The sequence below is a fragment of the Eurosta solidaginis genome, chromosome 1 (assembly GCF_040869045.1).
Source record: "Eurosta solidaginis isolate ZX-2024a chromosome 1, ASM4086904v1, whole genome shotgun sequence".
Classification (NCBI taxonomy): domain Eukaryota; kingdom Metazoa; phylum Arthropoda; class Insecta; order Diptera; family Tephritidae; genus Eurosta; species Eurosta solidaginis.
Window position 1 is genome coordinate 273308048 of NC_090319.1, and position 12210 is coordinate 273320257.

Consider the following 12210-nt stretch of genomic DNA (forward strand, 5'->3'; position numbering starts at 1 on the left):
GCCCACCCTAATGGCGATATCTCGAAAAGGCGTCCACCTATAGACCTAATGCCCACTCCCTCTTAAAATGCTCAGTAACACCTTTCGTTTGATACCCATATCGTACAAACATTCTAGAGTCACCCTTGGTCAACCTTTATGGCGATATCTCGAAAAGGCGTCCACCTATAGAACTGAGGATTACTCCCTTTTAAAATACTCATTACCACCTTTCATTTGATACCCATATCGTACAAACACATTCTAGAGTCACCCTGGCCCACCCTAATGGCGATATCTCGAAAAGGCGTCCACCTATAGACCTAATGCCCACTCCCTCTTAAAATGCTCAGTAACACCTTTCGTTTGATACCCATATCGTAAAAACATTCTAAAGTCACCCCTGGCCCACCCTAATGGCGACATTTCGAAAAGGCGTCCACCTATAGACCTAATGCCCACTCCCTCTTAAAACGCTCAGTAACACCTTTCATTTGATTCCCATATCGTACAACTAGAGACACCCCTGGTCCACCTTTATGGCGATATCTCGAAACGGCGTCCACCTAGGGAACTAAGGATCACTCCTTTTCAAAATACTCATTAACAGCTTTCATTTGATACCCATATCGTACAAACATATTCTAGAGTCACCCCTGGTCCACCTTTATGGGGATTTCTCGAAAAGGCGTTCACCTATAGAACTAAAGCCCATTCCCTTTTAAAATACTCATTATTACCTTTCATTTGATACCCATATCGTACAAACACATTCTAGAGTCAGCCCTGGTCCACCTTTATGGCGATATCCCTAAATGGCGTCCATCCATAGAACTATGGCCTACTCTCTCTTAAAATACTCTTTAATACCTTCCATTTGATACACATGTCATACAACCACATTCCAGGGTTACCCTAGGTTCATTTTCCTACATGGTGATTTTCCTTATTTTGTCTCCATAGCTCTCAACTGAGTATGTAATGTTCGGTTACACCCGAACTTAGCCTTCCTTACTTGTTTTATTTGAACTAGTCGGTCAATGAAGACCTCAGAGAGACTGAATTTGTGTAGTTTATAGTTTATACGTTTTTTTTTTTATACAAACTTTGTACCTATTGTCCCGAGGACTACAAAAATCAATGCTATGAAAGCAATGTTTAACGATCAATTTTTAAAAAATGGAACAAAAAATGTTTTTATGCACAAAATACTGAAGTATTTTATATTTTTTAATAAAAACAATCAAAAACGAATTACAAAAAGCTTTCTTTAATTTGTTGCCGTATTTGCGAAGCTTCCACGTTTAGCAAGTCGTCAGATACATCAATTTCAAACCCATCTTGAACATTTTCAGCTTCGACTGATAAATCGTAGTTTGATGACTCTACATTAAAGTCAATACAAAGATTATGTAAAGCAGCACAAACGTTTGCTATTTGCGTTGCTTTTTCCGGCTTATAATGTAGCTGACGCGCTCCTAGTAAGCAGCGAAAACGGTTTTTTAGGACTCCAATAGTTCTCTCTATTATGTTTCTAGTTTTTGCGTGCTTAGTGTTAAAAATGGCTTCAGCGCTTCCTTCTGAAGATGATCTATAGGGCGTCATCAAATACGGTTCCAGAGGGTAGCCTGCATCGCCTGTAAATGTTTGTTTGCTTTTGGTTAACTTCAATATAAACATACATATCATGCTTTTTTTACCTAATAGCCAAGCGTTGCGCACTCCAGAATCGTACCGCTCACGTAACACCTGTTTTGCAGAACTAATGTTCCATATCAGGGAGTCGTGGGATGAGCCTGCATATCGCGCATCGAAGTACCTTATCTTCATTTTATGATCACAAATCTATAAGTAAAATTTATCAAAACCAATTAAATCAATTGGTGGCAAAATTTCTACTTACAATTATTGTATTTAAGCTGAAAAACCCTTTTCTGTTAAAATACAGATTTTGGTCCAACTTAGTGGGCGCCGAAATTTTAATGTGCGTTCCATCTACACAACCTATTACGCCGGGGAACCCTGCCTTTTGGAAGAAATGCCTTTTTGCTTCTGTCTGCTCCTCCTCGGACATTTTGAATTTTATAAGCAGGGGGCATAGTACCTTCTCCAGAGCTTCAAGTGTTTCAGCCAATATTGCGGACACGGTCGGTTGGGATAAGGCCAAGTTTAAATCATTTCCAACACCAACTTGGTATGAGCCTTGTGCCAAGAACCTTAGCGTAGTTGCCAACTTTATTTCATTAGAAATAATTGTTGTTCGCTTCGCTACTTTCATTGATGGAACGATTTTCTCCAGAACGAATTTGAAAGCTTCTTTGCTTAGCCGAAAATAATCAACAAATCTGAAATAAATTAAACATAAACATGAAAGGTGGTTGAATCAATTTAGCAGACATCTAACAATTCGATTATATTTTCCATTAGTACACACCGCTCTAGGATGTAGAATCGTTTTTGGTGTACTAATGGGAAATTTAATCATCCACTAATATCTTCACAAAAGTTTAGAAAGAAGTTCTTTATATTTAGCGTGTAATTTTCGCTTGTGCACTAATAGAAATTGCAATGAGCAGTTATGGTACTCACTTCGTATCTGGCAAATTGAATATTTGAGATCTTTGGCGCATTTCGCTTCTTCTGAGGAGCAACATCTCCTTCCTCTCCTCATCGCTTGAGCTCGAACTTTCTTAAAAAAACATCTTTAAATCTTTAAACAAAACTTAAACACTTTTTATGCACAACAAATTGTAAATAAACAATTGTCAAAAGTATAAGGATCGTAGTTTTGCTTTGAAATTATCGATAACACGTCAACGTCAATACATTGACGAAGTAAATACCAGAATTGTATTGACGCGACGTTGATATTGATACGACGTGATGTTGATATTGATACGAAGCGACAGTTGACGTTGACAACCATAATAGGGATGATTATACAAGCCTGTCTCAAAGACAGGACAGTTTCCAAAGCACAAAAATTTGAATCGTGAAGTCGGATCAGCAAAGAGACCGTAGATATCGTCATAGCTTGATTAAAAGACCCGGCGGACATTGATCCGACATAACTTCGGCTTATCTACATGACTCTAAAAAATGTGTATCTCTTACTCCCCCTCTTTCCTTTTAATCGCTCCCCCCTTTTTCTATGCGTCTCTCGCCCTCAGCTTCTCTTTATCTCCTTTCCTCTCTCTCTCTCCCTCTCTGTATCTAACTCTCTCTGTCTAGCTCCTTCTCCCTCCCCCGCAGCCTCTATCTACGTCTAACTCTGTCTATCTCTCCTTCCACCGCCTTTACTTTCTGTTGTTTCCTCTATCCCAATTTCTAGCAATCCGCCTCCTTAAAAAAGGTATCCAAAATATCAAAGTAGGGGAATTACCTAATATTTTATTGTCACGGATATTAGCATTACTAAGCTATACCATCACTAAGGCGATGCTAAGGCCATGCTAAGCGATATTTACATCAATAATCAAATCATGTATGCACATATATAAGGCAGCCGAGAGATGTCACACACAGATGCATTTACTTATACGCCTATGTGTGCGCGAGAGACCGTAAACTACAAACATTCACATTAATAATTCAATCATTATGTCCACATATGTAGGTACACGCAGCTGAGAAGCAACCCTGCAAAAATCGCGAGTACTCCATGCATGCATGTATGGAGTACTCGCTATGGAACAAGCGAGTGCTCCAAAATTAACCACAATTCATACAAAAAATATGGTCCAATTAACATTGCGATGTCCTAGGACCGGACCATATACTCCAGCTCCGCATTACATCAGAGTAATCCATGAAGTACCCACAGTCCAATAAACATCGTGTAGTGATTACAATCGTTAAAAACGAGCAATGATCGGCTTACAATATGTTCGTGTAGAAACATGAGTTGGTCCATTTCTGCATTACAGTGGAGTATAATGGTAAGTACTACAGTGGACCACATGATCCAACGATTTTTGCAGGGAAGGCACAACCATATGCAGACATCTTATTTGAGATGCTCCTAAATGTAGGCAATTATAATTGTGGAAGTGTCGCTCACACATACAAGCATGGGGTATGAGAGAAGCTATAAAATCGTGCAATTTTAGTTATAGCTGAGAAGTTTGAGAGCTCATGGACAATGCTAGTAGATTCTAGAAGATGCGAACGAGGAAACCAGAGAGTATAGAAGGCCGCAGATATAGAGGCGCTGGAATTCAGTTTGATTTGAGTTGTCAAGCAGTTACGACTAAGACGATATCTAGCGAGCAATAGCAGTATTATTTTGAAAGTCAGTTTCATTATTAAGCTATTCGTTGCACAGTTTGAGTGTTATTGTGAAGTATTTTAATAAAGGTCATTTTTCCATTATTCAATATTGGAGTTATTTATTCAACAGTTTAGCGATACGAACCTAGCAAAAGGGCAAATAAGAGGATTTGCAGCAAATTCTTTACAGTATCATAAATAAGACCTTTTAGAATAGATGGATTACAAGTTCATTACCGAGAAAAATAGTGTCCTCAGTAGCCCACAATCTAGACAAGAAGCTAATAAGGCATGCAATGGCTTCCTAAATATGATTTTTTAGAATTGAACGCCCTCTGGTCCTGTTCCCGAAGAGACTTAACAGGAGTCTGAACATAAGAATATGTTTAAAAACGATGGGGATTCGCTCGCACGTAACACCAAAAAGAAATGTAAAGAAGAACTAGTTAGTGTCTTACGGAAAACAACACTTTCACTAATCTAATTAATAACAAAAATTTCTTTATTCGAGAATTTAAAATTTAAAGTATTTAGTGAATCAAACTTTAGCTTAATTTTATGGAATATACACTAGAAAAAAGGGAATGCTTACCTTCGGTTTGGTTGCTGGAGCTCACTTGCGGACGTTCCGAAATGAAGTGACAGTGAGAAGAAAGGAAAAAGTCCTAGGCACCCGCCGATTACTAACTTTCGTCGAGTTTTCCCCTACACAATTAGTTCTCAAAGGTGCATAGACAGTTACCGGTAATAGTTAAGTGTACGGGTCGCATTAGGGTGACCCGAAAGTTATTTTAAAAATATTTAGTCTGGTGGCCTAAACAAGATGTATGCGGCTTTAATTGGTTCGTTGTATAGACGTATGCGTGTATGTGACGCAAAAATCAGACATTTTCATCATTTTATCTAATTCAACATCTGATATGGTGCAACTCTCACGCTGAACGCATGTTTGAACGAATGGTTGACAGCGAACACACATACACACACATACACACACAAACTGCTTTTTTGGTTAAATGTGGCTTTTGCATACATTTATAATAGGGGGACTCATGAAAGCATATAAACTTATAAGTTGTAAAATTATATCAATTTACACACGCTGTTATATGAACGCACCTAGAAATACTCTTGATAAACTTGATTGTTTATCAGCTGTATTATTGCCAAACAAAAATTGTTTGATTGTTATACAAATTAAAAAATGCCATGATTAAGTGAAAAATCAAAACTAAAACGTCTTTACTAAGATATTCTTGTAAATGACTTGCTGATGTTGGAGATTTCTGATGAAAATGCCTGCTGTAATGTCTGCAAGGTTGCATTCCTTTGAGTTTACCGCGTTTACACGTAATTTAAACAAATTGTGTAAATGATTTTTCATACAAAATTTGACAGTTCGTTTACGCACTAGATAAATTTATACGTTTACACACTTTATAAGGCATTTATACGGTTACATGAGTCCCCCTAATATAAAAGTAAACAACTATTTTCTTTCAAGCGGAACGAAAGCGAATATTTCAGAGCAAGTAAGAAATATTCCGATCGGTATTTAATAACTGTATTTTAAAATCAGACCAATTCTAAATATTCTCGCGGAATTTTGTTCTCGCGGATTTTTTATTCCCGCGGAAAAAATCCTCCAATTCTTTTCTCCTAGGGAGAAGAAAAATTGGGGAATAGGAATTTCGAATTTTCGAAGTCAGCTGTTTTGTCAATTGAAATTTCGTTGCGCATTTCTTATTTTGTTTAAAAAATTGAAAAGTTTAATTATTGTTGCGAATTTGTTTGAAATTAAGATATAAGGTATAAACAATGCACATTATTGTATTTCATGTGGTATTCACTGAAATGAGTAATGAATTGGTGCCACAGCAACATCAGAGGAGCATAATAAGAAGATGGCGGTATAACACAAATCCGCCGGAGTTGCCTGCTTTCATTCTGCAAAGCAATTTTCTGGCGGCCACGTCGAGTTGAGTTCGCCATATGCCAAAATCTAATTAAGCTTTCTTAAAAAATCCTTTCGCAGTTTCTGGATGGCTGCATCAAATATACAAAGAGCTCTTCCGTTGCTTGTGATATACTTTTCGACATAAAATAAAGAATATGGTGGTTGTTGTTGTTGTAATAACAGTGAGAATATTGTGGTAGAATGTAAATATATATTTTAGCACAAATTTGTACAAATAAGTGTTCTTTCTTAAAAGAACGAATTTCCTTTAACTATTTTGATGCATTCCCTTTAATTTAACTAGTGAAAAAACTCCTATGAAATGGCAAAGAAATCTCCCTCTCCCTCACATTCATAATACCTACTTTTCTCCCATAACCGGTTTCCTCTTTTTCGAACATTGTTCAGAATAGGAGGAAAGGGAGAAGTGAAAAAACTCACAAGGAATTTTTATTTAGAATACGAGGAATGGGAGAAGGGAAAAAACTCGCACGGAATTTTCGTTTAGAATTGGGCTGAATATGTATATATGTGCGAACGGCTTATCGAAGAGCTTTAAAATTTGGCAGCTGGCGCATGATATTTCCTGTTATAAATCGATATATAAAGCATCTTTGTAGTTCAAACACAATTGCCACACCTTTGCCCATTGCATCAAAAAACCTCAGTAAAATTAAAGTAAATAATAATAATTCACTTCTAACCACATAAAAGTAAGCATTTTATAAAATTTAGCAAAACCAACCGAGCAACATCTGTGGCACGACTTGCTCACCATTTACACAGCTTTTCGTACAAACCTCAGCTTGGCATTTGTCGTAGTTCGGGATCAATATTTAAATGCCAGTTGCCACTAGAAACAATAAAAGTGGATAATAAAATAAAATAATCCGCACAGAGTAAAATAGCAAATCATGCCAACATCAACAAAACACAAACAAATATATGGTAAGACATAGACCCACGATCACACCGATCACAAGATGACAGCGGGCGTCACTTAGTTACGGCAGACAAGCCTGCCTGTCACAGACAAAAATGGGGTAGTATAGTACTACGTAGATATGTATGTATGTACTATTTCCGAATTGCAATGGTGCACTTGAATACATACATACATATGAATGCATATAAACAATTAAAAGAAACAATAAAATTTACTGTAAATTTTTAAATTGAATTGAGACAAAGCCATGCAAAGAAATGATCAACAATGGTTAAAAACAGAGCTCCCGCAGAACTCTCAATCGTTTGATAAGTCTTCATAATTAGAGTTATTGAAGGAGGGACAAATTTGGGGCAACAAATAACTGTTACCGCTATAGCAATATTAGCCGTGTTTTTTTTTTATACACGCGTATACGTTTACGTTTGCGCGTGAAAAAAAACGTCTATCCTCGCTTAGAAAATGCTTAGGAGACCCATCTATCGGCAGTGGTTAAATAACTAGCTGCAGCCACAGGGTATATCGAAAAGCGGAAACACAACACTCTGATGGCCATAGGGTATAACATATAGCTAAATCAGTTGCGATGAACTGGGGACAGACACAGAATACATAGAATTAGTGCAGAGGGTGAAACAAAAACACATATTTCAGTTACATCTGAGTATAATGCGTATTGAAATTTAGTAGTACACATTTTATGCGCAGCAATTTCAGAGGTGTATTTAAAGCAGGGATGCACCTTAACGTTAAGCTAATCGTTTATCAAAAATTTTCCACCGTTTCTGTTGAAACACTTCGAAATATTATCGATAAAGAAATTATCAAGATAAATTGTATCTCGTTTTTAACCGAAACGTAAAGCTTTCGTTAACGTTAAAAACGTTAACAAAAACGTGATACTTTATGTTTGAATGTAATTTGTTTGTGTAATTCGTTGGTGGTAATGTCAAAAATACTCTGAGAAATGTTCGTACTGTCAAAATTCATGAGAAAAGTGGCAATCAGCTTGGCTAATGCTTTCACCTTTAATGACTCCGCCATCAATCAGCTTTGCCAGCATAGTTTGAAATTAATAATCAACATAAACGATTTGATTTCGATATGATAGGGCAGAAAACGAAACAAAATCATTTCGTTAATTTGACGTTCTTAACGTTAATAAACGAAACGAAATGACTTTGTTTCGTTTATTAACGTTAATTATCGTAACGAAATGATATCGGTTCGTTGGTTAAGCATGCCTGATTTAAAGTTTGACGCTTAGCAGTCCATATAAAGTTTAAGCGTATAGACGTTTACGTGTAAAAAAAACACGGCTATTATAGAGTTTGTAGGAGAAGCAAAGCTAAAGAGAAGAGAAGAAAAAATCACCTTCATTTCTTCTATAAATAAATAACACTTTTAATAAGTGTCAGTGAACATTTTTCTTATTAGAAACTTAAGGTTTTCTCAGCCGAAATAGCCATAACATTTTATGTATAACTCTTATTTTTGAGCCCTAGTCTATATATATAAATGAAGGCCGAACTTTTGTTGATATATCATGTTATATACAAACATTCATTCACACATACGTAGTCCTTATAAGATATAATCACTGCTTCAATTATTTGAAACAAAAGGCTTTGATGTGCCAATAAATTTGTTGTTGCTGTTACCCTGCAAAAAACGCGAGTACTCCATGCATGCATGTATAGAGTACTCGCTATGGACCAACCGAGTGCTCCAAAATTAACCACAATTCATACAAAAAATATGGTCCAATTAACATTGCGATGCCCTAGGACTGGACCATATACTCCAGCTCCGCATTAGATCAGAGTAATCCATGGAGTACCCACAGTCCAATAAACATCGTGTAGTGATTACAATCGTTAAAAACGAACAATGATCGGCTTACAATATGTTCGTGTAGAAACATGAGTTGGTTCATTGCTGCATTACAGTGGAGTATAATGGTAAGTACTCCAGTGGACCACATGGTCCAACGATTTTTGCAGGGTAGTATTAGAGATATACACCGCCCCCCGCCGATTAGCGTGTTTTGTCGCACGCCGCCGCCGAATGTTACTATATTATGTTACTATATTTTCTACTCTTTTGAGACTGGCTAGGCCATTTATTGTTCGTCTCGAAAATTGGTCCAATATGGTCGAAAGGGGTATCAAGGCATCACTGCCAGTTATAAAATCCTATTGCAATATTTAATACTTTCTAACCGTTCAAAAGTTATTTGAAAAAACAGGCGCTTTCCATGCCGGATTTCGCATTACCGAATTCACCAAGTTATTAAAACAAAACACTTAAAGAAAAGTTATATATAATCAATTTAAAAGCTCACTTCGCATAATTTTTTCAAAAAATTAATAAAGAACAATGAATTTAAATAAAATGTCCCAAATGTAGAACACATTTTTAAAATGTCCTCAAGTCAATTTTATACCCCGAGTGGTAGAATAATAAGGGAAAACAGTGATGCGAAATCCTTTAGTATGCCCCAGTGGTTTAAATTCTCCTTTGAAATGATTTTCAGCTCATACTTAAGTTGCATATACATATCTTCAACATGTATGAGAAGGGTTGGAAAAATCACTTTATTTGCTTAAATATAAAATAGCGTCTGAAATCTTAATTTTGATTTTCACACTTCATCATTCGACACACACCCAAGTCTCTCGGTTTGACATTACCTAAAGTTGGTGGCCCTATCCCCAACTAGTACCTTGGAGTGAATCACATTGATTATAGCCTATCAACCGTGTTTAAATGTCACCTACACGATACGGCTCCTGTTACAAATGTGATTACGTAAGCACATATATTTACCAGGTGAGGCTTTGTCCTTCGCAAGAACACTCAAAGAGGTGAAGCAAAAGCTTTCTCAGGACAGTCCAACAGATGACCTGGTGTTCTGCTACCCTAACGTAGGGGATAGTCGAGCTAGTCTGAAAACTGAAGGCGGTCATCCATAATGAGCTCTTATATCATAAGGCCGGAAATGAAGAATATTGAAGTAAATTTATCGAACACAAACGTATGCAAATTTTGGTCTACATTTTAAAACTTTTATCGACGGTCCTTGCAAGTTTAAATTACGCAATGATATCCACTTACACTGCTTGTGATGTCGAGGGCGGCATTCTTGGCAGAATAGTTACTTCCTAATGTTTCAAGGTGTTTTTTTGGTGTAGCTCGGAAGCATAGCAAGACAAAAACATCCGTCAGAAAGTCTTCGGAGCTACACCTAGAGCTTCTGGGAAAGTGACGTCGACGAAGGTATGAGTTCGAAATCGCAGTCCTATAGCTTCTGTGCTGGCATATTGTATACGGCCAGGATGCGTGGTAGCGCCTGGTGGTCGGGATTGCTACTATTCGCACGTCGGGAATTGTAGCTCTTAGAAACAGCCGAAAAAATTGAAGGCGCCCTTTGGTGCGATCAACAATAAGCCAGCATTGATGGTAATCGATAAAACTTCGCCACGAGAGTCATGACTTTTAATAGACCATCAATAGCAAGCCGCCTTCGTGTGTAACCAACAAGGAGCCGCAAATGATTTAAAGAAATCTTGCCGACGACGGGTATTACAGTTAGCCCAGAAGATCTCCTTCAGTGAAACTACTCTACAAAATTGTTACCATTTTAAGTATTTCTCTCTCTCTCTGCAAGAAAATTTTCTGAACGATCCACGAGAGGAAAAAACCGCGGATCTTTCCGAAATGTCGATTTACATAAATACATACAGTGCACTCGCGATAATATGAACTAATTAAAACCAGGCTTGTTCAGTTTTGCGAGATTGTTCATATTTACGAAAGGCAACTAAATTGAAAAATATTATATTTAATTAGTTTTAAGACATATATTTTTTATTTAAAACCGCAAAAGAAACGTTACTTATTCATATTTTCACATTACACAAATAAAAGATCAGTTACAGTCAAAAAGTTAGTTATGCATAAATTCATATTCAGTTAAATTTTTGGAAAAATTCATGTCGAAAAAAATCAGTAATCCTCTTTTGTTGTTTCTTTTGTTCAAGCATCTTAAAAACTGCCTTTTCCCTGAGCTTCTTCAACACATTTAAATCCGATTTATCAACCATTTCAATTTCAGCCCATTCCAAAGTTTTATTATACATGTCAATAGCTTCCTTTGATGTAATCGTCTTTTCTACCTCCACAGAACAGTCACCAACATCGTCGGAAATTTCCTCTATTTCATTGTCATTACATTCAATAGCATCATCGTTCCATTCTCTACCGTTGAAAGCAGTGAATTCAACCTGCACCTTCCTCCAAATCTCTTACATTCATAATTAAGTTGCTTCGAAGAACACTTAAAGGAATGTCATCTTCATCCTCTTGATTTTCTACCATACTTAAAACATTGCTCCAACATTTTGATACCACAACAACATCTACCTTACTCCATGCAGATTCTAAAGTAACAATCGCATCCTTAAGTGTAATTTGCCTTAGAGCCTCAAGCAAATTAAACCCATTTGCAGCAACAGAAGCCAAAATACTGTTTCTATAGTAAAGTTGCGTAATCCTGATTGCGTTTTGATCCATAGGTTGTATAAGAGGGGTGACATTTGGTGGCATAAACATTGCTAATATGCAGCCTTCTTCACTTTTTAGTTCATCCTCGGGTGGATGCGATGGAACATTATCAATTAGAAGGATAGCTTTTACTGGTAATCCCTTTTCCATCAAAAACTTTGTAACCTAAACAAATTTTATGAGCTTTAAGCTACTGAGATAGAATCACATTTGAAAGATTACCTCAGGTATGTATGAACGGTGGAATCAATCTTTAAAAATAGCCGCAGTCATCCAAGCGGATTTAGAACGTCGATAATACACTGGACAGTCGAAACCTTTAAAACAACGGGGGTTTTTAGCCTTTCCGACTACAAGAAGCTTGAGTTGATGAGATCCTGACGCATTTGAACAGCACAAGAAAGTTACTCTTTGCTTTTCCATCTTTGCACCTGGAGCAGTTTTTTCTAAGGCTTTTGGCAAAAGTTTCCAGTATAAACCGGACTCATCGGCG

General features: G+C 36.9%; 1 protein-coding gene and 1 pseudogene across 1 annotated transcript; both read right to left on the reverse strand.

The window, feature by feature from the left end:
* Positions 1 to 1233: 1233 nt before the first annotated feature.
* On the reverse strand, positions 1234 to 2688 carry LOC137250144 (putative nuclease HARBI1). Its single transcript, XM_067782521.1, has 4 exons — positions 2569 to 2688; positions 1883 to 2324; positions 1680 to 1824; positions 1234 to 1616 (listed from the first exon to the last, which is right to left on the reverse strand). The coding sequence occupies exons 1-4, from the start codon at positions 2631 to 2633 to the stop codon at positions 1234 to 1236; spliced, it is 1035 nt and encodes a 344-aa protein (XP_067638622.1). The 5' UTR covers positions 2634 to 2688.
* An 8744-nt stretch (positions 2689 to 11432) lies between these two features.
* Positions 11433 to 12205, reverse strand: LOC137250189 (jerky protein homolog-like; annotated as a pseudogene).
* Positions 12206 to 12210: the final 5 nt, after the last annotated feature.